This window comes from Euprymna scolopes, chromosome 7, assembly GCF_053919585.1.
Source record: "Euprymna scolopes isolate OS-2025 chromosome 7, ASM5391958v1, whole genome shotgun sequence".
NCBI lineage: Eukaryota > Metazoa > Mollusca > Cephalopoda > Sepiida > Sepiolidae > Euprymna > Euprymna scolopes.
The window spans coordinates 60,080,795-60,107,398 of NC_136488.1; the positions used below are offsets into that span (position 1 = coordinate 60,080,795).

Sequence of the window (26,604 nt, forward strand, 5' to 3'; positions counted from 1 at the left end):
CCCTCAGATTATCACTTATTTTGTAGGATTACAAAACCATTTAAATGACCTTAGATTAACATCCTGAGAGCAGATTGGACATGAGTTGGATTCATATTTCACATCAAAATCATTCAAATTTTTCAAGCAAGGCATTTATAAGCTCGTTGGCAGATGGAATCAAGTTATAGAGAGTAAAGGTCGTTATTGTTATTTTGAAAAACACACTTTCATTTTTAAAATGACCATGCAATTCCTACAGCTAATACATAGAAAAGGGAGCTATTAAGTCTGACATTGTGATATCAGATAAGGAGAAAGAAGCAACCTTAGTAGAAGTAAGTGTCCCCAATGATGCTGAGTTTTTAAAGTTTACCATAATTACACACGCCATGTGGGCACTAAAAAATCACACTTATGCACACACGCACCCATTCCGCACATTTTCTAATTAATAACAACAAATTACTTTCCTCACGAATTACACCTCTCTGCCTGATATCTTTTATTGTTTAGAGCAAATAAAGACAATTGCACTTTATTATTTATTATAATTAACAGAACCAAGAGGGAAAAGATAAAAAAAAAAAATACCAAGGTTTTAGGGACGAAATGAAAAGAAATTGGAATCTTAGGAAAATCTCCATCATTTTAATCATTATAAATATATACGAAATGCGTCCGTACATCGCTAAGGTACATTCATTTTGGCCACCGGCGCCATTGCCTGCCATTATAATGGCTGGGCAGTGGATCCAACTAACAACAGTACTTAAATTTTTTATTTATTTATTTTTTACAGGTGGAATGAGAGACATACTTCCACCGGGCAACGCCGGTACACAAGCAACTGACTCATGAAAAAGAATTTTAAAAACTACCTAGCAAATATACCCGGTGAACCAAGTGCAAGATAGATACAGACAATTGCACTTAAAGGGACGGTTAGATGCGCGGTTGAAATCCTTAAAAAATCTCTCAATTGGAATGCCTGGCGGATAAATGTCTGGCATCCGGTATGATGCCCCATCCTCAGTGAGAACAAAATGATAAGAAAATTGAAAAAAAAAAAAAAAAGGACGAAATTTTAAATCGGCAACAACTTTTGCATCGACCTCATAATTAACATGCAAAAACATGTTATAGTGAAAATGTGAAAAGAAAAAGAAAAAAGAGGAAAAATACTTTAAAAGTTAAATAAATAAATGACCTATACAAAGCACAACAGCTGAACTCCAATCAAATAAATGAACGTAGTCACATGATCTCTCTTGCACGCTGCGGCAGATGCATTAATTTCCAGAACTGCAGTTGCTCTTCCAGGGTACGTTTAGTTTTGACTTTTCTTTTTTCATTGTCATCTTTATTTTCTGGGTTTTTCCTTTTTTTTTCTTTTTTTTTTTTTTACTATTATTATTATTTATTTATTTATTTATTTATTCATTTAACTCTTTCTCCCGACGGAGAGAGTGATTTAGTTTATAATAAAATAGCGATGAAAGGGGGGGGCATTCACATCATGAAAACTTTAAAAATTAAACTAACTACAATTGTAGAGTATTTTTTTTTTTTTACAATAAACAACAAAACGCAAAAGTGGTAAAAAAAACCCAAAAAACAAATATATAACAAATAAATGTTACCAAAGCCGGACAAGGTTTGTTAGTGCTTTAACTTATTTTAAAGTGTTTATTCAGTCCGAAAATAAGTAGTATTCTAGCGTTGCGAGTTGCGTTAGAACAAAGACATGGGAAGATCACATCATTTAAGTTTCGATAATCGCTCAAAAAATAGAAAATTAAATAAACAAACAAAAAACATTAACAAACACCCAATAAATGTTACCGTGAAATTTATTCTTAAATAATAACGTTATCATTTCAATAGGCTTCGTATTTATATAGTATTACATTTTTTCAACGGTCTCCAGCCTAATTTTTACCCGAATAATGCCATTGTTTTGTTTGTTTTTTTTACATGTCTAGCCACGAAGGCTGGGTGTTACACAAAGTTGAGCTAAACGCCGCAAGTACACGTTACACGATGTTTTTTTTTTTAAGACTTTATAGTATTTATTTATTTTTTCATTTGTTCTTTGTTTTTTTGTTTTTTAATTCCCTGTTGATATAAAGCGGTGTTACGTAAGCGCGTTAAAAGTTCCGGTATTTTTATACAATGACCTTGTCACCTTCGTTTCCATTTTTTCTTGTGTATTTTGTTATCTAAACCATTAAATTGCTACATTTTTCATGCCTATTTTTCCAATCGGCGACAGAGACACCCGATTGAAGACAGTAGTGATTTTATAAAAGTACTTTCATCTTTTATTAGTTTTATAATCCGGCGTTACCTCATCGGCAATATCACTAAAACTTTATAATAACCCCGTCATAACAAAATCGGCACTTGTGCATTACCGACAACTCTAGCAGGACTTTTTTGGTTTCAATTTGAGAAGGAAGCGCACATCATCAGTAGGGGATACAGTCCAATAATCTCTTAAATTTTTCCAAATCTCAATAAATGCCACGGCATAATTTCCCGAACATTTATTAACTTGATAAAATATAATTTTCTTACGCAAAATAAGTGCGGTCAAATTAATAGAATGCGTGTGAATTTTTTACAAAGTTTTTTAGTACTTCACGGGGAATGTGGACGCTCTGCCTGCGTTGCTGCGTTAGGTGTATCAGAATTTTTTTTTTGGGGGGGGGGGATTTTTGACACCCCTAACAAAAAACAGCGAATAAGATATAAAAAAAAAACAAAACTCGTAATTTCTTTTTTTAAAAGTGGGTTGTTTGTTTTCTTTATGGAATATACTTCGAAAATTAACTATTAAAGTTGTTTATTTTTTATTTTAAAAAAAAAAAACAGTGTTTACAAAGTGTCGGTGCGCGTTCATGCAGCCATTTTTTTTACGTGTGAAATCAATTGAATTTTACGAGTTAAATTGTTTTTTCAATTTTTAAACTTTAAAAATCTATCAAAATTTTCCTATTGGTTCAATTTTTACGCTATTTTCAGTGTCAGTGTGAAATTTTATGCTCTTTCCAATAAACCGAATATAATATTTTAGACAAACATTTTTTTTATTTTTAAATTCACCCCCCCCCCATTTTGAAATATCTATTAAAATTTAAATAATTTACTCACCAAAGTTTTATGTATCACAAATTGAACATAAAAGATCAATAAATAAAATATTCTAATTTAAAACAAAAAGAGAAGTGTTTTTGGAAATTTACCTATAAAGTCCTAAATGTAAAACCTTTTTTTTTTTTTAACCACGTTGATTTTTTTTTAAGTGAAAGCTCATGTTATGCTTAGATTGTCAAGTAAATATCGGACGCTGACGACAATTTTTTCTATTTCATTCAATGTTTTCTTTTTTTAGATATTAAAAAAATCACTCAATAAAGAAGAAATAAAATATATTAATCAAAAACTCATGTATTTCATTAAGAGAATAAATTTTTTAAAAATCGGTAGCGTGGGTTTTTTTTAACGGCAAAAACTGATAAATGAATGTGTTCATTTTTCACCTAAGGTGGCCCCAAAATACTAATTTTGGTTTAAAGCACGCAATAGAAAGAGACATTAATTGTGGCGCTTCAAAGCCACCAGAAGATAAATTCGAAGAAAACAGACATTTGTCTCCCTTTATTTGAACAGTGAAAAACATCTGAGTTCGGCTTTTTTTTTTTTTTTTTTGGAATGCTTATTTAAAAAAAATATTTTATTTAAAAAGGACATGGAATATAAGTATAAATATGGATAAATTCTTAACAATGAACAATATAAATACCCATTGAATTTTATAGGTAAGTGATTTTTTGGAATTTATATATATTTTTTATAATCGAAGTAAGTAAAATTTCGTTGATTTTCTTGAAATTTTTTTTAAAGAAAACCGATTTAAAAAAAAAATATTGCATAATTTGCTATTAAATCTGTTATTTCTTTTTAATTTGATCTTTGCTCCTTTAATTGAAAAAAAAATTAGGGTTTGAATTACATTTTTCAAGTAGTTATAAGCTTCGAAAGATAGTAAGTTGATTACTTCAAGTTCTTATCACGCATTTTTAATGGCGGCTTCTGATACACTTATCGCTGCGTTAACAGTGGTTTTATTTAATAATGATTGCTCCCTGAAAGCGTTTTCTTTCACTTTCTTCGTATATATCTCAGACTTTTTTTTAATCGCGCATGTATTTATTTTTTTTTTTTTTATTTCTTGGGGTAAATTTGACTCATACTTTTATTTCGTGCTTGTTATTATTTTATCTCTATTTAATTTTATTTTGATTTTTTTAAATTATTTTCTCCACTAAATATTTTTATTTTTGTTAAATTATTTTTCATACATATTCAAATAATGCTTTTAGGTCCACCTCCACAATTTTCTTTAAAATGACAACTAAGTTTTCGACTATGCTGAATACGAAAATCGCATGGGAATTTTGCAGAAATAAGTAGTTATCGAGGTATAAAAAACTGTATTATGCATTGTATTCTTTGGCGGTCATTTTTTTACGCGCGTGCGCGCGTCATAAACAAATCTACTTATTTACGACCTTATCAGATATAAGCAGGTGCTCACAATAGTGGCTCGATGTTGATGGTCAGTTTCTGACTGAGAAACCAATACCTCCTGCTTCTCTGGGCAGATACAGTGTTAGTAAACATTAGTTTCTGTACAGTGTCAACATTTTTCCTGTTTCAGTGTCTAGCCTGTTAATGTCCTTTTGTGACCAGTATAATGCCAAAGCTGTATGTCCTTATTCGCATGGCAAGTTGGTGAGTGGCAGTTACTTTATTTTTGTTTTGCAAATTTTTTCTTACACGGCATACATATTCTCTGCCATTTTTTCTCTCATCTTGACATATTGAATTGAATCGTTTTACTTTTATGCCAAGGTATTTGTATTCTTCTTGCTCTCGTAAGAATTTTAATATCAGTCTCTTCATCAAGCTATATGTTTCCCATTAGGATCTTCTTTCCAGCTCTGAGGAAGCGGTTGGCATATTTGTCCAATTCAAGTTTCATTCCAATATCTTATGAGCGTCTAAGCTGGCATACAGCTGGAGATCATCTATGAAAAGCAGGTGGTTAACTCTTTTGTTTGAGTCTTAGCTGTCCTGTCTCATGTTGTTTCAACTGTGTGTGCGTGTGTGTGTGTGTGTGTGTGAGAGAGAGAGAGAGAGAAAAATAAAAATGTTCAAGTACTTACACTTTTCCTTCTATAGCATTACTTTTTTTTCCAACACAGTTACACACTACGGGGCGTTTTCAGGACTGAGTTTTCTGCCTTTGGAAACGCTAGGTGGCGCTACTGTTGTTACTATTACAAGAGTTGCAAAATTCAATTCACTCTTTTCTTCCAGTCTTGATATATCAACTGCAGCTCCTGTGCGCTCATACATTAACACTACTCTAGTACTTTAGATTTTTTTCTCTATTTACACACACACACACACACACACACACACACACACACACACACACACACACACACACACACACACACATGTATATGAACACATCTTTTTACTCAGACTTTGTTAAAACACAGTCCTGTGAACTCAATTTCATAACAAACACCATTTACAAACTTTCTTATTGTCCAGGTCAAATTTCTTTCCAATATCTTTTTTTTTTTTTTTTTTTTTTTACACAGTGATCACCACTTATCAAGGCCCGGAAGCCACTCAGGGATAAGGGTTATTGCAAGTACATTACGTTAGTGAGGAGATTTGCTGATATGTTTACTTAAGGGGGCGGTTCATAAGGAATTTGTTAACATTGGACTTGAAGACAACCAAGTTGTAGTCCGGAGGGAAGCAGGCAGACGGAACAGAGTTCCACAGGCGTGCAGTTCTAAGAAAGAAGCTTTGTTCATGGAATCTGCATTTTGATTTAGGCACAGATATAGAGTGGGGGAAATTTTTCACAGTGGATTCAGCTAGACGGGTGTTTTTTGTGAAAGATTGGCGAGGGGGGGGGACCAGAGATTGGAGTTCAGACGAGCATCTGCCATGGAAATAACGATAAAACAAGGACAGGCTCGCAACGTCTCTTCTGTGGGAGAGAGGTTGCAGGGTAGAGAAAAGGGCATCCCCCACTAAGCCACTAAGTCTATTTTGTACTCTGTCAAGGCAGGATAGGCTGTTTTTAGCAGCTCCTGCCCAGATATGGCAACAGTATTCCATCCTTGGACGTACTTGGCTTTTATATAGATAGAGAATTGCATCCGTAGTGAGATATCTTCTGGAGCGGTAGAAGGATTCCACCATCTTTCCAGCGACCTTGGCAACAGACTTGATGTACGTGTTCCATTTCAGATCAGGAGTAAAGGTCAAACCCAGAAGCTTGTCAAAACATGGAGCCTCTCCAAGACGAGAGCCATCCATCACAATTGATGCCAGATGGGGATCAGAGCGTTGATGATGTAAGGATAGGAGTTTGGTTTTGGATGCATTAAAGGTAACCAGCCACATCTTCCCCCACTGAACCACGCGCTCGAGATCAGAGGAGAGAGAATCAGAGAGAACTTTGTCATTTACAGCCTTTGATGTGTTGCCGTAGATGGTTGTGTCATCAGCATAGATGTCAACGAATGATTTAAGTATGTGTTTAGGGAGGTCATTGATGTAGATCAGGAAGAGAGTTGGGCCCAGGATTGACCCCTGAGGGACTCCAGCATTTATATTGCAGGCCTCCGATTTTTGTCCATCTACCACTACTCTTATGAGCCTATCGGAGAGAAATGATTTAATGATTGAGAAAACATTTCCAGTTATACCGCAGCTGGAAATCTTGTGAAGTAGACCCTTATGCCATACCTTGTCGAAGGCCTTTGATATGTCGAGAGCAATTGCCCTAGAAAGGAAGCCTTTGTCAAGAGATTCACTTATCCTGTGGGATATAACCGTCAGCACATCTGCGGTAGATCTTGCAGAGCGGAAACCATATTGTGTGTCACTAAGAAGGTTATTCCTGCTGAGGTGGTTGACTATTTCTCTATTTAATATGGATTCCAGCAACTTACTCATAACACACAGGAGACTTATAGGTTTGTATTGAGAAGGAGATGACTTATCACCTGAATTCTTAAATACAGGGCAAACTGATGAGGTCTTCCAGGGAGTCGGAAAGCACTTCTCCTTAAGGCAGCGCTTAAATAGTTTCGTAAGTATGGGAGCAAGTTCTGGTTGAAGCTTTTTTAACACTATAATTGGGATGCCATCAGGGCCAGTTGCTTTACTGGAATCTAGGTTCTTGATTAGCTTGGCGACCTCATGACCTCGGATGTTACCTAGCTTGTTCTGTGTTATAGGAGGAAATATGGGGAGTTGATAGCCTTCGTCGTACAGGATAGAATTAGCTGCAAAGTTCCTTGCAAATAGTTTGGCCTTGTCTGACGCTGACGAGATGACCTCTGGTCCATTGATAATGGTTGGGATAGAACGCACACTTCTGTTCAGGATCCTATTTGTTATTTGCCAAAACTGGTGGGATCCAAGCCGCTGATCAGCTACCTTGGATTTAACAGGCTGGGCATATAGCTCTCTTGCATTTTTTATTACTCTTTTACAGTGGTTGCTGGCAGACCTAAAACCAGCTTTAGTCTCAGTGCATCTATTACGTTGGTAGCTATGGAAAAAGTGATTTCTGTGCGCGATAGCAGCAGCACATTCTGGGGAGAACCATGGCTGGCTGTTAGGTTTTTGTTGGAATTTTTTAGATGGTATGAATTGGTCTATGCCTGCAATTAACCATTCGGTCAGATCTGATACTATAGAGGACACATCCTTTTTAAACATGGAGTGCAGAGGTAAATCAGATATGAATGTACGGAAGCTATCCCAGTCAGCCATAGAGTATCGGTATACAGTACGGTGGAGGGTTACGTCTGGGGGCTTCTTACATTTCGTTTTTATCTTAACTGATACGACGGAGTGGTCGGAGGATCCTAGAGGAGAATGAACGGAATATGAACATAGCTCAGGGGAAGTTGAGAGAAAAAGGTCTAAGAGGCTTGCATATTGACCGGGTGTATCGGCACACGGGTGGGTTCGCGAACAATCTGAGTGAGATCATATCTTCCAATGTTTTTTATTATTTATTTATTTATTCATTCAATTCTCTTATTTTGATTTTGTTGAGGACAGGGCATTTTACTGGATGCCAGTCATTCATTTGCTATTTAGTGCAATTGTTTGTTTTTTTTTTTTTTGTTGTTGTTTTTTTTTTCCAGTCTAAATTTTCAAAAATCAAGAGACCCCCTTCCCGGAGCTCACACGATTTCCATATGACATACATAGATATTCGGGTGTTCCATGAAATTCTCTTTCATTTCTCAAACGTTAAGTTAGTAAAGAAATAAATGTTACAAGAAAAGGCTGTCTCCTTTTCCTGTAAATAAAAAAAACATTAGATAAGTGAAAATGAGATTAGGATAAGCCGAGACCCGAACCTTGTAAGCAAGGTTCAGAAATAGATTCAGAAATTTGAATGTTAGATATTGTTTGTATTGTAAAAAGAATTTAATTGTTTGTTCTGTTATGAAAACTGAATTAAAAAAAATAGGTTAGTTGAGAATTCTACACGATTAAACCCGTATCTGAAACTTCCAACGTAGACCTCCACTACCATGTCTCCTTCTCCAACATCAGGGGTCTACGTTCTAACCTTCCAGAGGTTGAAGCCCAATTACAGGAGACTAAACCAGACCTTTTATTTTTAAGCGAAACTGGAATTGGATAGACTATTTCCCTAAATGAGTTCGTCATTAAAGGATACTCTAACCTAACTTCCAAATCTGACCCCCAAGATCGCCATGGGCATGGAATATGTGCCTATATAAAAGATGGCTTTCCATGTGGTAATGACATCTCCAGAGAAGATCCTAACTTACCCTATATGTGCTTCCGAGTAGCACTAGCTCACACTACGGCATTTATATTTACTCTCTATCGCCCCCATAACAGCGGAGTTACTACCTTTAAAAGCATATCTGAGAAAATTGACCAAGTTCTATCACCATATCCTTCAGCTAACATTCACGTATGTGGAGACTTCAATGTTCACAATGTGGAATGGTTGACCCACTCAAACAAGACCGATGATGAGGGGAGATTCTGTTATGATTTCTCCATTGCTTATGACCTCACTCAGATTGTTCACGAACCCATCCGTGTGCCCGACAATGACGGCCAGTATGCAAATCTCCTAGACCTTTTTCTCACAACTTGCCCTGAACTATGTTCAGTTTCCGTTCTGTCGCCTCTTGGATCTTCCGACCCCTCAGTTGTATCAATTAAGATAAAAATGAAATGTAATAAGTCCTCAGATGTACCTCTCCATCGTACAGTATATCGATACATTATGGCTGACTGGGACAGTTTCTGTACATTTATATCGGATCTTCCTCTGCATTCCATGTTTAAAAAGGATGTGTCGTCTATAGTATCAGACCTGATGGAATGGTTAATTGTAGTTATAGACAATTTCATACCCTCGAAAAAGTTCCAGCAAAAACCTAATGGCCAGCCATGGTTTTCTCCAGAATGTGCTGCTGCTATTGCGCACAGAAATCACTTTTTCCACTGCTTCCAACATAATAGATGTATGGAAACTAAAGACGCTTTCAGGACTGCCAGCAACCATTGTAAGAAAGTAATAAAGAACGCAAGAGAGTTATATGCTCAGTCCGTCAAGTCCAAAGTAACTGAGCAGCGGCTTGGTTCCCACCAGTTTTGGCAAATAGCAAACAGAATCCTGAAGAGAAGTGTGTGCTCTATCCCAACTATCATCAATGGACCTGAGTTAATCTCATCAGCATCAGACAAAGCCAAACTCTTTGCCAAGAACTTTGCAGCCAATTCTACCCTTTGTGACCAAGGCCGCCAACCCCCAATATTTCCTCCTGTATCAGAAAACACACTATGTGATATACAAATATCTGTACGTGATGTTGCCAAACTAATCAAAAACCTTGATTCCAGTAAAGCAACCGGCCCTGACGGTATTCCAATTATAGTACTCAAAAAACTTCAGCCAGAACTAGCACCCATACTTACTAAACTGTTTGAACGTTGTCTTAAGGAGAATTGCTTCCCATCACCCTGGAAAATCTCATCAGTATGCCCTGTATTTAAGAATTCAGGTGATCGTTTATCCCCCTCTCAGTACAGGCCAATAAGTCTCCTGTGCGTCATGAGTAAGTTGCTGGAATCTGTGTTAAATAGAGAAGTAATCAACCATCTTAGCAAAAATAACCTTCTTAGTGACACACAATATGGTTTCCGTTCTGCTAGATCTACAGCAGATGTGCTTACAGTTATATCTCATAGGATTAGCGGATCTCTCGACAGAGGCAACCTTTCTAGGGCAATTGCTCTTGACATATCAAAGGCCTTTGATAGGGTATGACATAAAGGTTTACTTCCCAAGATCTCCAGCTATGGTATAGCTGGAAATGTCTTCTCAATTATTAAATCATTTCTCTCTGATAGGTTCATAAGAGTAGTAGTTGATGAGCAAAAATCAGAAGCTCACAGTATAAATGATGGAGTCCCTCAGGGGTCCATCCTGGGCCCAACTCTTTTCCTGATCTACATTAATGATCTTCCAAATCACATCCTTATATCATTCGTAGACATTTTTGCTGACGACACTACCATTTATGGTAGCACATCTAAGACAGTAAACGACCAAGTTCTCTCCGATTCTCCCTCCTCTGATCTTGATCACGTAGTACAATGGGGAAAGGAGTGGCTAGTTACTTTTAATGCATCTAAAACCAAGCTTCTATCTTTACATCATCAACGTTCTGATCCCCATCTGGCATCAATTGAAATGAATGGCTCTCGTCTTGGGGAGGCCTTAAGTTTTGACAGGCTTCTGGGCTTGACCTTTACTCCTGATCTTAAATGGAATACGTACATCAAATCTGTTGCCAAGGCCGCTGGAAAAATGATCGGATCCTTCTATCGATCCAGTAGATATCTCACTGCTGATGCTATTCTCTATCTATATAAGAGCCAGATACGTCCAAGGATGGAATACTGTTGTCACATATGGGCAGGAGCTGCTAGAAAAGACTTGTCCTGCCTTGATAGGGTTCAAAATAAACTTCGTGGCCTGGTGGGAGATGTCCTTTTCTCTTTGCTGCAACCTCTATCTCACAGAAGAGATGTTGCGAGTTTGTCTCTGCTTTATCTTTATTTTCATGGAAAGTGCTCGACTGAGCTTCAATCTATGGTCCCCCCTCGCCAAACTTTCACAAGAAACACTCGACTAGCTAAAAACATTATCAATAATTTTCCCCACTCTTTATCTGTGCCTAAACCTAAACATAGATTCCATGATCAAAGCTTCTTTCTTAGAACTGCACGCCTGTGGAATTGTCTTCCGTTTTTCTGCTTTCCAGCTGTCTATAATATGGTTGTCTTCAAGTCTAACATGAACAAGTTTCTGATGAGCCATTCCACTTAAGTTAACAAATTTACCGAACTTCCATTACTATCGATTACTATATTGTCCTTTTGACTACTGTACACTCTTTAACCCTTATCCTTGAGTGGCCTATTGGCCTTGATAAGTGGTGACGTCTATGTAAAAAAAAAATTCTTTGTTGTCGAAAGTGTGTTTGGAGAACATGTGCTGAGCCACGTGAGTGGTCACGTTTTAGAACCATACATCTGACGTCATAGCAGAAAGGGAATTTCTCAATATAGGAGCTAGTTTTAGAAGAGTTGAGCAGTCGGGCAGACAGGCTCGAGCAGTCAGCAAAGGCAGTCAAAAAGAGTTGGCATGATCAGATGAGGGTCCCTTTAGAAGCGAAAGTAGAATATTTAACCATGTAGAAACGAATTTGAATTCCTGACGTCATCATTATTTCGACCGGTCAAATGAAATAAAGAACATCATCGATTTTTGTAACTGTTGTCTTCGTGTCGTCATTCAACAATTGAAGGTAATGTGTTAATCATCTTAACATGAACTTTGTATAACCACATTCCAAGTAATGTGTCCCCTCCTCCATCGTAAGTAATGATTATCCCCCTCTGTGTAAAAGAACAATATTACACATTCATTCAATAATGAATTCATTCTCTCTCACTCTGTTATAAATGTCTCTCTTATCACCGTCATTAGTCCCGTTATATAAGAACCCCAATATGGAGCCCTCCTATACAACATAAAGAGCATTATTTTCCTTTCTCCAACTAGCAGTTAACTTTATTATAGTAGATTTTTCTTGTTGTCTCTTGATCTTACCGGATCCCAGGATAAGAATCTATCAAGTCTGGTGTGATATTTAGCTTAATGATATTAATAGAGGCAATAATGCACCTTGAAAAAAAAGTTGCACTATTTCTTGTATATAGTATTACCATACCCATAGGATCTTATTTGGCTCCCAACACTATCTTATTTTGAATATTTGGTTGGAATTTACTTGTAGTACTTAAATCACCGTGAATAGTCACCACACACAAACATAAAAACATATACACACATTCATACACAAACATACACACAAACACATACACAAGCTTACAAAAACACTGAAACATACGCATAGAAACCCACACACAAACACATATATGCTCCACAAACGGAACAAAGAAATCATAATATTTTTTCAAAACAAGATAATGTCAACATTACGTTTTGTATAAAAGAAAAAAGTTACGGCTGATTTGTCAAAGTCAACTGTGGTCACTCGCATCAACGAAGTCTTCCACACACTAGCACAAGCATCCATAAACACACAGACATGCTTGCGCACACATGCACGTGCATGCACACACACACACACACAAGTACACTTCCAAGCAAGCATAGAGAAATGATATTTTTGTTTTCAAAACAAGCCATGTTAATACAACGTTTTGGAGAAAACAAGTTAAGACTAGTTCGCCAAGAAGAAAAGTAAATACGTAATTGCATAATATTTGATTTGATCCACCTCCCACGAAGGGAGATTCAATAATGAGCACTTAAACTTATATTGTCTATCTACACAAATGTGTTTGGTAGGCTGGAGTTATTTGGTATCTGTAGTAAAGGTTGAAAAAATAATTTAGACATTGTCCAATTAACTTCAAGAGACCTTCCCTGAATTTGGAGCGTTGGAGAATGTGGAGTAGCTTCGCTTCTTAGTCTCCTGAATCCATCTGACTAAAGCTGTAATATTCTTGCAGTATATATAAATGTTTTTTCAATGTTTCAAACTATAAAAAAAAATTAAACTCAAGTCCATTTTCTTGTAAATCAATTTATCTCTTGCAGTCACTACATTAGTTTATTTCCAAGAATTTATGCAAGTCTTAATATTATTGTAGGGATCATCAATTGTTTACCATGACAAATATAGTATTCTATTTCATAGCTCCCCAGCAGTGTTGATCAAATACCACCTCACTTAAAAACAAGTACAAAACCGTTCCAGATATTGGATCTAGATTTTTCTACAAATTAATATTTTGCTAACCTACTCATGTTATTAAAAATTTCTTCCTTACCGATTTTGTGTTTTCTTTGTCCAAGATATATATATATATATATATATATATATATATATATATATATTATTCCCGTTTTATCTGTTTTAGTTACACATGTTTCTGTTATCAGATCATATTCACGATGCAACTTCGTCAGACTTGAACAGAAGTGGTTATTATGATTTGGAAAGACAATATTCCACAATATGCCAGTTTTGCTATATATATATATATATATATATATATATATATATATATATATATAAGTGTGTGTGTGTATTTTTTTTTTTTTTTTTTTTGCATTCTATTTAAGACATCTGTGCCTAAAGCCGAAATCTCCATTATGCATTATATTATATTATTATTATTATTATTATATATATACAGTAGAACCCCAGGATATGGCATTAAAAATTACTAACAAAATACAGTACAGTATATAATACCCATCAAATAACATTATAAATAACAGCATAAGGTGGGGCAAATACCGTAACCACAGGCCAGAAAAACATCGTATTCCACATTGTAATCTGAAAAAAAAAAACGTATCCTAGAGCCACGTTATCATGGGATTCTACTCTAGTATGTTTATTTATACAGACATTATTGTTTTGCACAGTTCTACAAAACTTTTGCAGGGCAGAGTTTTTTAGTCAAAGTCACAAATTTGGAGAAAAAGCAATATCAAAGCAAGGAACGTCTAAGCATGCATAAATATATTAATTTTATTGACAATTTTGAGGACAATAAAAAGGAAAGTGTTAATAGATAACGTGAGTTCAATGTCTCCAATCCAAGAACGTTCTGGGTGAAGAAAGAATTGTTTTGCTTATAAGTTGAGTAGCTAAGTTTGTTTCTGCTATCACTGTATGAGTTTGTATATGGCAGTATGTACAAATTGGGTAGGCATTGTAGACGATTATTTACAAGATGTCTCCCAAAAATGTATACATACGCATGCACACGTATGAACAGGAGTAAATGTGCATACACCCAAAATCTATCTGAACTATATAAAATAACTGTTTTTTTTTTTATATTCACACATGTGTGTAAATATATAAAAAAAAAAACCAGTTATTTTTCAGATAAATTCTGGGTGTATACACATTTCTCTGATTCCTGTGTGTGTATACATTTTTGAGAGACACCCTGTATATTAACTCTGCTTTCTCAGCAAGAGAGTATGTGTTTGAACTTGTGTGTTTGTATGTTTGGTGGGCAACGTGTATATCTACATACTGTAGTTTTTTAATGTCTCTCATCGTGTGTGTGTGTGTGTGTGTGTGTGTGTGTTGCCTCTGTGAGTTCAGCAGTTTATGAAATTCGCTTTACCTCTGCCAATGGCTTACAGACCCAAAGGTCTAGGCCAGATTTGTAAAGTATGTACACGTCTATAATAAAATAAAAAAAAACTTCAAAGAGAGAAGAGGGCTGTGTTTGCATTTAATATTACGGGCTTAGTACAGAAGTGAATATCCTTGCTTCTATGTTGGGCCAAAAGAAACTGCTGATTGGAAATTTTATCCAATTAAGAGTTAATACATAAAACTACATTCACTGCTGCTGCTACTTCCTTTAATAGGTTCCTTTCATATGAAATGGCTATTTATTTTAATCATATTGTAAATACGCTTTAGGTAAAAAGGAACTTATATATATAAAAGAAAGAAAGATCACGCAATAATAATATATTATGAAATATCTATTAAACTTTGATATTAGCTGTAAAAAATACCGACGTGATTTCGAAAATAAGGCGAGTTTACTTACTCATTCAAACTAATAATCTGTTATATGAAAATAAGAATAAAATAATCTGTTACATGTAAATAAGAATAAAATAATCTGTTATATGAAAATAAGAATAAAATTATCTGAAATATAAAAATAAGAATAAAATTATCAGATATATGAAAATAAGAATAAAATTATCTGAAATATGAAAATAAGAATAAAATTATCTGAAATATGAAAATAAGAATAAAATTATCTGAAATATGAAAATAAAAATAAAATTATCTGAAATATAAAAATAAGAATAAAATTATCAGAAATATGAAAATAAAAATAAAATTATCTGAAATATGAAAATAAGAATAAAATTATCTGAATATGAAAATAAGAATAAAATTATCAGAAATATGAAAATAAGAATAAAATTATCAGATATATGAAAATAAGAATAAAATTATCTAAAATATGAAAATAAGAATAAAATTATCAGATATATGAAAATAAGAATAAAATTATCTAAAATATGAAAATAAGAATAAAATTATCATATATATGGAAATAAGAATAAAATTATCTAAAATATGAAAATAAGAATAAAATTATCTGAAATATGAAAATAAGAATAAAATTATCAGATATATGAAAGTAAGAAACGAATTTAATGTTTTAACAGACGAAATTACAACAAACATAAGCAGGAACGAATTCTCGCGGCTGGAGATTTTGAATATGCTTCCTTCCTTGCTTGTCCAATCAGAAACCAGCTCTCGGTAACCTCACCGAATTTATAGAAGGTTAAACTAGCAACTCTCTCTCTCTCTCTCTCTCTCTCTCTCTCTCTCTCTCTCTCTCTCTCTCTCTCTCCAAATCGTGGACTGATAACAACTCCAGGTAGAACAGATCTCACACGGCCTTTGAACTCACACGGCTTTTGTGCCTGGGGTTCAAAGAAGATGTGAATACAAACAAGCTAAAATGACTATCTCTGCATACAAACTTCAATGCGGCACACACACACACACACACACACACTCTCTCTCTCTCTCTCTCTCTCTCTCTCTCTCTCTCTCTCTCTCTCTCTCATCCTACAATATTGTCTCTAATCTTTTGTGGTGCATGTTTCCACCACTACTTTAGACATACATGAATTCTTTCTCTTTCAACAGGTCTGTCTAATCTTTAATCTACGTTTCCACACAGGAACACTTTCCACAACTAACCCTTTCTCTATACAAACCTACGAACGAAGATAATAAAGCTGTTTATTAAATGTTAGAATGTGACTTCTTCTCTTGTCTTTCATTACTACATCTTGGTGACTTCCAACTTGATGGCTAACATTGAACTTCCGTGATCTTATTCTACAAGGTATTAAATAAAATTTAATTTTATTTTGAGATTTAAAATAATAAAGACGTATTTAATTTAATATCGATCACTTCTTAAGATAACTATTGTTTGAGTAATATGTGAAACTCCTATTCCAACAACAATTATCTTTTCCCTTTCAGCTCTGTTTAAGCCAGCATCATTTGGGGACATTAACTTCTACTAAGGTTGCTTCTTTCTCCTTGTCCCATATCACTATACCAGGTTGCACACTTACATGAGCTTTATTACTTTTATGTTGGCTCATGAAAAATTGGAAGTGGATGTTTTTAATAACTATCCTAATTAGTGAGGCCCTGTCAGTGGGGCATTAGAATACGCCGACTGCCCCCCTGCAGAGAGTAAAAGTCCCTCAATGGGGGTCTTGGATATGACCTTAAACTATATCCAGTGGTGAGGCCCTAGCTTGTGGGCTTTGGGGAGTGTGGAGCCACCCTTTAATTACCATTGCTCCCAGGTCTACTCTGACCCGGAGTGGTAGTACCTGTTAGGGTCCCAACTATGAGTAAAATAGAAACCGATGTGAAAACAACAAATATATTCTATTAAAAAAATTTTTCTTCAAAATCTTTGGATTCGGCATTAAATAAACCGAAAAGGGTTGATATGCCGTAAAACAAAAACAATCAACCAACCTAATTTGTGAACAAAAAATAAAATTCCTGCAGAGTGCTGCTGAAAACATACACTCGGCCACCCCCTCCTCCCCCACGGCAAAGACACTTAGTGCTGTTGTTATTAAAACACTTTCTACTTTTCGACTTTATATTAAAACTAGCAGGGAAACTCAACGTTGCCCGGGATTGAATGATGATCAACGAATATTTCACACTCCTATATTTTTATTGTCATGGAAATCCATGATATCGCCCAGAAGGAAGCTTCACATGCCTCCATGCAGTAACTTAGTCCAAAATATATGTTTTTCTACATTGCACTCTAGAGAACCTACTGTTTCTTTTATAAAATTAGTTTATACAAACTTCTTTTCAATTAATGAAAAAAAAACATTAAGAAATTTATGTGTGGGGTTTGAACCTACAGACCACGTCATGCAAAAAAAAACTAATAAAAAATAAAAAAAAAACGCTATCAACTTACCCACTGTAGAGTTTTCATGGCCCGTTGTTCTATCATTGTTGCTAAGCGACGACGTGGAAAAAATGGCTTTACCAATGATAGATAAATTAAAATAACGGTTTTGAATATTGATTATCGGTAATTATCGGAGGTAATCTGAGACAAAACTTAACTAGGATCACTTCTAGACTTATACACTAAAGTTCTATAAATTTTAAAGAACTCACACACACACACACACACACACAAAGTTGCATTAAAATAATTGTAGAGATAAATGTTCTTTTGTAATAAGTATCTCTTTTTTTTTTCTTTTTTTTTTTTTTTTTGCTTCATTCTTTTCCAGATCTAATTTTGGATTTTCTTTGACAAGAAGACAAATATGAGTTTAAAAACCAAAGACGAACCTTTGTCTGAAGGGGCCAAACTAAGACTTTATAGTGGAAAAAATTGCCCCTATGCACAGGTGAGTTCTTTCTGAACTTGATCATCAAAGAGTTCATTGTAAGATTCCAATATAAAATGACCTTTTATATTTTTCACCCCATGTATGGAGTAGTGTTGCCACATCTTGGTTGTTATGACAACCACTAGTCTCTCCCTCTTAGACAGGCTCCCTAAAAAAGCAATTAATCTAATAGGTTCCACACTCTCTACTAAGCTTCAGCCTCTGTTCCGTCACTGCAATGTTACATCTCAGTGCCTTTTTTTACAAATATTTTTTTGACAAATATATTCTTTTTGGAATGTGCTCTAATGAATTTGTGCCTCCTCAACTTACATACACTCAACAAAGCAGACAATCAACAAAATTTTACCCCTTTATTGTGGAGATCTCCAGATGCTGGAAAACTTTCTACTCTAATAGCTTCTTTCTTTGAACCGTTTACCTTTGGAACTTCCTCCCTGCTCCCCTGACTGTATAAACATCATCAACGGCAGCAGCGGCCCTGCTGTTTTAACAGTGTCAGCGGCCATGGCTCTCCAAATTGTAGAGCCATGTTAATCTCGGGAAGACAAGTAAAGATGGTAGTTTTCCGTTGCTTTCCATCTTGATTCGGGGGTACACCTCCTCCAGTGAGTTAAACACGTTTTCAGATATCAACCTGGAAATTTCTATGACTCGGCGCAGTACATACAGCACCTAGTCTACTCCAATGGTCACCCATCTGGTACTGGGCAGGCTCATCACTGCTTAACGTCAATGATCAGGCAAGAACCGGTGTGTGAACATGACTGTGCCGTACATACATGTACTTGTATAAACAAACAAAAACTTGTCGCTTGCGTGACACTGCTGTCCAAACTTTCACCTTCCCGTTCCCACTTGACGCGTCTTCTCTCCACTCCAAAACGAACTTCTGAAACTTTAGCTTTTCTCTTCTTCAAATACACCTTCTCTACTCGCAATCTAACTTCAGAATGCCTTCCTTCCCCAAATCACTCCTCTTTTATCTCCAATCAGGAGCATCTCATTTGCATACCTCGTGGTCACCCTGTAGGCATATAAAGAAACAGGGCAGCCATTTTTGTTTCTTTCTTCTTCATTATGAACACGAGGTAAGCCACACAAAAACGCGGTCGGTCGTTCTTGTTTCTCTTTTTCTTCATTTACACCACACGCCCCCCTGATCTTCGAGATCAATAGGATACTTCGTAATCCTCCATCCAAGCAGGCCGCCTCCTCTCACGTCGAGGCCTCTGGGGGACAACTTCTCGGGGGTTAACGTTTTCAGGTTCACTACAACGCGGGCCTAAGTCAGGTTGAGCAGCATCATTTGCTTCTCGGTGGCCCTCGATTTCTTCTTCTTCTTCACTGCCCTCACTGCATACCGGCAATGTCACACGACGCAGGTCTAAGATATGCCGGGGAACGCCATTCACCATCACATTGTTCTTCGACTGCAATCCTGTTATGACCCCTCTTTTCCAACGAGTGGTACACTGTGCATTGGGGGGTTTCACCCACACCTCTTCACCTACTTTGATAGTGGCTTCTTCACTCTCAATTCCTGCTGCTTTGTTGCACGGATGCCGCCACTTATATGTAAAAACGGCCCTATGAGGCACAGTTGTCTCATCTTGTTTGGTCTTCGGCAAGATGTTATACCAAAACACCGCCTCTATGGGTGATACGTTGCTTTTTTCCGCAGCGGCTTTAATGGTGCGATGATTCCTCTCTACTATTCCGTTGCCACTCGGCCGATACGCTGTTCTGAAAAATTGCCTTACTCCCCACTTATCGCACACCCCTTTAAAGGCTTCTGATCGGAAAGCGGGGCCATTGTCCATTAAGAGTTCCTCAACCGGCCCTCTCTCCAAAAATATCTCCTCGATGACCCCTCCGATCGCCCATGCAGCTTCTGCCCTGATCTCTCTCCAGATGGCAAACCTTCCCGGTCCACAGTCGACCATCGACAGATACAATTTGTGGCGATAGTGTGTCACGTCAATGGCCAATCGCTTCCAGTCCTCCGCAACGTGTAGCTCTCCTGCTTCGTGTCTGGACGGTCCAGGGTCAATTGATTGGCACTCTCGACAGTTCTGCACCACCTCCCTAACCTCTTCCTCGGTGGTCTCCGGGTAAACCTCTCTGGCTAGGAATAATGTTCGTTCTCGACCAAAGTGGTGCATTTCGTGTGACTCTTTGACTTCTTCCCCTGCACAGCATACCGAGGAGACCTCCTTCCCCTCCTGCAGCCAGGCCTTCTTCACGCATGTCATCGAATCCGCCTTGTTTTTTTCCGACGGGACCAACACAACAGATACTCTCAACTGGAATTCCGCTATCAGGTCGGTGAGCGCTCCGATTCTGCGCTTGATCAGCATTTCCGCAGCACCCCTTGTCTTAACTCTCTTATCGCCAGTTATTGCCGACCGAATCCACGACGCTACCGTTGCCGAATCGGTTTTGACTTCAATTATTTTCAATCCCCATTTCAGGGCCAGATTGATTCCTTTTATAGCGGCATCTAGTTCTGCTACGTTGATATGGGAGAAGTCGTTGTTTTTTTTTAGCCACGCCGCATCCTCCACAGTTACACCTCCTATCTCTAGTACGACGCCCAACGCCAGGTTACTGGCATCGCACCAAACCACACCCGCGTCTTCGCCGCTGACATACCATTTCCCTTTCACTGGGTCCTCATTCCGCACTCTCGCAATGACTTCTTGCAGCATGTTCGTGACCTCCTTCGTCACACGGCCTTCCCAGTCATCAGTGCCTGTTTGTCGTTTAATAAAGCTGCATGCTATCCTGACCCAGCCAGCGATAGGATAGTGCCCGACCAGCCTCCCGCAGACTGAGAAGAGTTCTCGCCTCGTCAGCTCAGATCCGACTTCGGGTATTGCATTCCCTCGTTCGAAGACAAGGCTGTCTTTTCCATCTCGCCTTAGTTTCAACCCCAGCACCGCTCCTCCATCTAGGGCCTCCGCCGGTTTTGCGGTTAACCCATACTTCTCGACATGGCTTCTTACTTTCTCTGCTGTCACCTCTGCCTCCTCCACCAGGATGTCGTCAATGTACGAGCTAGTGGCCTCCTCCACTGTACAGTCTTTGCTCAGGACTGTCTTCAGTACGGCAGTCATAATTTTGGGGGCTGAACTCAGCCCAAAGCCTAACCTCGTCAGACAATACACCCGCCCCTTGTACCGGACCAGTTGGTACTGCCAGAGTTTTTCATCTACATGGATCTGCAGATATGCCGATTTCAGATCAACAATCTTAGTGGCCCGCCCCATTCTTCTCCATTTCCTCATGACATCCTCACATACGTCGATCCCCGTTCCAGTGTGGCAGGCTACGTGTCTGTTCAATTCCCTAAAATCCAGCACGGGCCTAATCTTGTTTTTGGTAGGCTGAACAACCGCCAGTAGTGGCAACACTCCCTTTTCTTCCCCTGTCCACGGTTTCAGAATTCCTTCTTTTATCCACCTCTCCACTTCTTCCTCGAATCCTTTTCTTATTTCTCCTCGCAGGGTGTTTTCGTTGCAGCCCACCTTATTCTGTAGTTCTGGGGGCCCGGAGATCCATTTCCATTCCACCATCCACCTCACGCCATCAAACTTCGCCAGAAAATCTTTGTCCTCAATGCAGCAAACCTCCGGTTTTGGGGTTCTGACAGTTCTATCACCTTCCACTCCTGCCATCCCCACTGCGCTAAGACGTCCAAACGTCACTTGGCCCCCTCTTAACGTAGCGCCCCCCAGTCGGTTAATTGCACTCATACCTATAATCACGTCGACACCACCGACCAGATGATTCAACACTAGGGCTTGCAGTTCAATGGGCACCCCTTGCACCATTACTTCCGCTGTCGTCTCTCCTAGGCATTTCACATCCCTGCCATCCACGGTCCTAATAATCCTGGTTCCGCTCCATGACCTCGCGACATTCCTTGCTACCAGCGTTGTAGTGCAGCCTGTGTCGACAAGGGCTATGGCTCTCTTCCCATTGACTACCACCGGTAACCGAGGCAATGTTCCATCATGTGCCATTTCCACACAGAAGGGGTAACCACTGGCGCAATAGCTCCCCTTCACTCGTTTCCCTGGTCCCGTGCAGCAACACAATAGCGGCTAATATGCCCCACTTGTCCACATCGGTAGCACGTGATCCCCGGTCTCGGCTCTTTGCAGTCCTTGATCAGATGAGGACCCTGGCACCGGAAACACTTGACGGCAGGTCTCCCCTCCTGTCGCCTTGCCGGCTGCCTCTCATTCAAGTGAGGCCTCATGCACATATTTCCACTCACAGCTGCAGCCACGATTGGGCTTTTAACATTTTTCACTAGGACTCTGGCGTGGACCAAGAGATCGTCCACTTCCATAGAATGGATCCCCGTGATTCTCTGCATGTTTGCAGAGATTTCCTCTGGGAAGCCGTTCACTAGGTACAGCTTTACCGTCATCTCCAGGCTCCTCCCCACGTAACCAGCCAACCCTGCCAGTCTCCTGATCTCTGCCGCAAAGACATCAACGGACTCGCCGGTCCACCTCAAACTTGACAGCTTGCCAAGTGCTTCAAATGGGCCCTCCGCGAAGGCCAATTTAAGCCTTTGCTCCACTAAGGCAAGGTCTTCCTTGTCTTCATCTCGCATCTGCTGGTAAATTGTGAGGGCTTCCCCCTCTAAGTATAGCGGCAGCAGGGTGACCACATCTTCTATCTTTTGCAGCTTCGCCACCATTTTTAATTTCTCCAGCCACTTAATCAGGTCGCCCTCCCCAGTAAAGGGTCTCAACATCTGAGTGCTCAGTCTCCACTCAGCCATGTTAATTGCTTGATACGCCGAAATAGCTTGTCGCTTGGGTGACACTGCTGTCCGAACTTTCACCTTCCCGTTCCCGCTTGACGCGTCTTCTCTCCACTCCAAAACGCACTTTTGCAACTTTAGCTTTTCTCTTCTCCAAATACACCTTCTCTGCTCGCAATCAAACTTCAGAATGCCCCCCTTCCCCAAATCACTCCTCTTTTATTTCCAATCAGGAGCATCTCATTTGCATACCTCGTGGTCACCCTGTAGGCATATAAAGAAACAGGGCAGCCATTTTTGTTTCTTTCTTCTTCATTATGAACACGAGGTAAGCCACACAAAAACGCGGTCGGTCGTTCTTGTTTCTCTTTTTCTTCATTTACACCACAAAACTTAAATGTATGAATGAACAAACATCTTGCTTCACAACTCCCCACTTAGCATGCCCCTATAAATCTGGCCCCTAATTTGCAGTAGTCCCTTATGTCTCGGTGACACTATGCTTTTTTTGAGATATATATAAGTAAAAAAAGTAGTGCAATTATACAGGATGACATCCCAAAAAATACCAAAACTACTTGTTTGTTACAGAACTGCAGAGATTTTAAGAGTCTGTATCTATTTGAATAACTAAAACAAAAATTGAGTTACTCAGAAAGTAACCAGCAGAAAGACCTGACATTGCCCAGGATTTAAAATCATTAAAATCGGATATTTAAGTATGGTGGACAAGTCAGACATAGATTGAAGTTTACTTGTACCAAATATAGTTGAACTTCAAAAAAGATTGTAAATTTTATTAACGATTCCATGGCTGACATTTTCTTAATATTAACCAAAAACAACAACGAATTTCACATTATTTTATTTAAGAGAATATTTATCTATTAACATAACTCCTATGCTTCAAAATCACTTTGAATAGCATCTTGTCAACTGATGATGTCAATCGGTGGATTTGAGATGATGTGATGCTTTAGGAAACTTCCAAAATCTTCCTCCAAAGGTCATCCTTCGATGAAAATTTAACACCTCTTTCATCTGTATTATTGACCATAGCTGCACAATTGGGATTATATCTGAAGAACAAGGTGGCCATGTCATTGAATTTTTTTTAATAATGCCCAATGAGTTAAGGTAAAATGTCGTAGCCTTGGCTGAGTGGGATGGTGCATTGTTGTGTATAAAAATCAATTTGAGGTGACGCGCCAATAGAAGGTCATCAAACCATGGTGCCAAATGTTCATTAAAAAATAAAATATAAGACTGGTTATCAGTTAGACACCTTCTAGCACTCGAAATGGTCCAATTAGTTCATTGCAGATTATTTCAGCCCAAAACATGACATCTCCACCTTCCTGTTGATGACCGAATTGATGAGGGGTAGGTAATCCAAGAGGACTCCAAACTTTGGTCGACTCATCTGGTCCATCAAGGGTTGCTTTGACCTCATCAGTGAAAAGAACATTTTCAAAGCTGGTTTTCATGTATTTATGAGCACAAGCCAAACGTTTTTCTTTATGAGTTTGATTTAAAACAGGTCTTGCTATGGGTTTAATGCTTTTTGCAATTTCATTTAAAACATTGCAGCGTGTCTTTCTGGACAAAGAAGGTATTCCAGCTTTGTCAAATATAGCAGTACTGCTAATGCCCAGCTGCTTGATAAAAAAAACATTAACTAAGATACAACTATTTAGTAAAATCAATTTTTCTTAATGTAAAAGGCAAATGAGGTTATCCTATAATTGTATATTTTGCAAGAATGAGACTATATATAGAAATAAATGAAAGATTAAACTAAGAAAAGTTTTGTATATATTGTGGACAAACAAACAAACAAACAGATAGGAATACCAATTTATATATATATAGATATATATGAGAGAGAGAGATGACTGTATATAATGATGTAATACAGAAGCAAACAAAAATAATTCTGTTCATGGTTTAGTATTTCATTGTGTTGAGCAGAAGATACCTCTAAGTATAATGATCAGGAGAATGGCCCAATATATGTACTGCCTGGACAGAAAAAAACTGCAACCTACTGTCTGTACAACTGCAAAGAAAGTTATGGAAATACACTAGACTCTTTATTCAAGAAACAGCATGAATAGGGTTCTGAATCAGAACACCTCGCTCTGTAGGGATGAGCAACAATGAATTCATGAATGCCTTGAGGAAGAGAGATGGATGGAGAGATATAGCCGTCAATGCTTATACCAGACAGAACACTGCTTAAATGAATGAATATGACTGAATGCATCTCCATGAAATAACTTCATTTGTAAACACGATATTTTCACTGTGACATTTTATATGGCATAATAATGTTGACACACGAGTAGTGGTTAAATTACTGAAACTAAACAACGTTGGGTCTGGTCAATACCAGATAGGTGATCATTTTTTGGAATACCAGGTACTGTATGTGGGTGACATCTCCCTGCAAAAAACTGCAAAGGCCAACATCATTAAAATTATCTCATCTGAATGGAATACACATGTAACTGGGGCCTGCTTGTGATTTTGATATTTCCCAGAAACTTCCTTCTTCAGAGGAAGTTGACTGAACCCATTATGGATCCGGAAGTGAGTCACAACTTGGTATTTAATGAAAACAAAATATGTTAAATAAAAAAAACAAATACAACAAATGAAGAACAAGACTTGAGCATAACCATATACTGAGAAAAACATATTCTCCCGATCTTTATAATAGGTGGAAGACTTCATTATTATCCATAGAGTAAAAACACCACAATACCCCTCTCTCAAACCATAACTCTACAGAAGTCTAAGTATCGTTTACTCCTAGGGTTTATCACAATAAGGCTTGGAGACTTCTGTTTGGGGACCACAGATTACGTAGATCATATTTCAAATCCTTTATAATTAGATTTAAAGTCTGTTTCTTTAGTGAAATCATTATTTTCTAAATTACATCTCAGTTCCGTTTCACAAGTTCAGTTAATTTGGTATTCATGCAAAGAAACTGAAACCACTTTTGTATTTGCAGATCGGTTTGACATTAGTTTTTTCCTAAACGTTTCAACCTTTTATTTGCATTTTTCTAAATTACTTCCGTTTGATGCTTTGCTGTTTGTAATGCTTTTATTTTTTGCTCACTTTTTAATTGTTCTTATCACAGCTGCGTTATTTCAGGAAGTCATTACAAAGTATATGCTTTATTCTTTTCGGTGTCTTTCTTGATTTGCTGTATGCATTTCATTTTATAAGTCTTTAGTGTTTTTCATAGACATTTTGAAAGAATTTCGTATGGTACTTTTTTTTGTGTCTTGGATTTTCTTCAATTTACATATTTTTCCCCAAAAAATATTGACTGATAAATCTCCCAAATTTAGCTGATGCATCCAGTCTGTGCCAAATAAATTGTTGGCATTTTTTACCACAAACATTTTCTATGTTTTGGTAGTTTCTTACAACATAACATTGAAAATAATTTCACCTTCAAATTTAATTTTTATACCAGCAATCAATCTGGCTATTTTTTTTAGTCTAGTTACAATTTCGGAATTTTTACTTGTACATACTTTCTTATATTTGTGCTGTCCTATTTATTCATGTAGATTTAATCTGAGTTTTATTTTCTTTATTTATTCTGCAATGTAAACACTTATGC

The 26,604-nt window shown here is 37.6% G+C and overlaps 1 protein-coding gene across 3 annotated transcripts in view; it reads left to right on the forward strand.

Annotated features, from left to right (window-relative positions):
* Positions 1-1,164: 1,164 nt before the first annotated feature.
* Positions 1,165-26,604, forward strand: part of LOC145279752 (glutathione S-transferase omega-1-like) — a 47,139-nt gene continuing 21,699 nt past the window's right edge. The window contains exons 1-3 of one of the 3 annotated variants that reach the window (XM_080131057.1): positions 1,265-1,303; positions 4,706-4,779; positions 18,056-18,175. In XM_080131057.1, coding sequence (XP_079987183.1) covers positions 18,092-18,175 — 84 coding nt within the window. In that variant the 5' untranslated portion in view covers positions 1,265-1,303; positions 4,706-4,779; positions 18,056-18,091. Of the gene's footprint in view, positions 1,304-4,705; positions 4,780-16,406; positions 16,609-18,055; positions 18,176-26,604 lie in introns of all 3 variants that reach the window. The other 2 variants (XM_080131058.1, XM_080131056.1) reach the window with 2 other exon arrangements.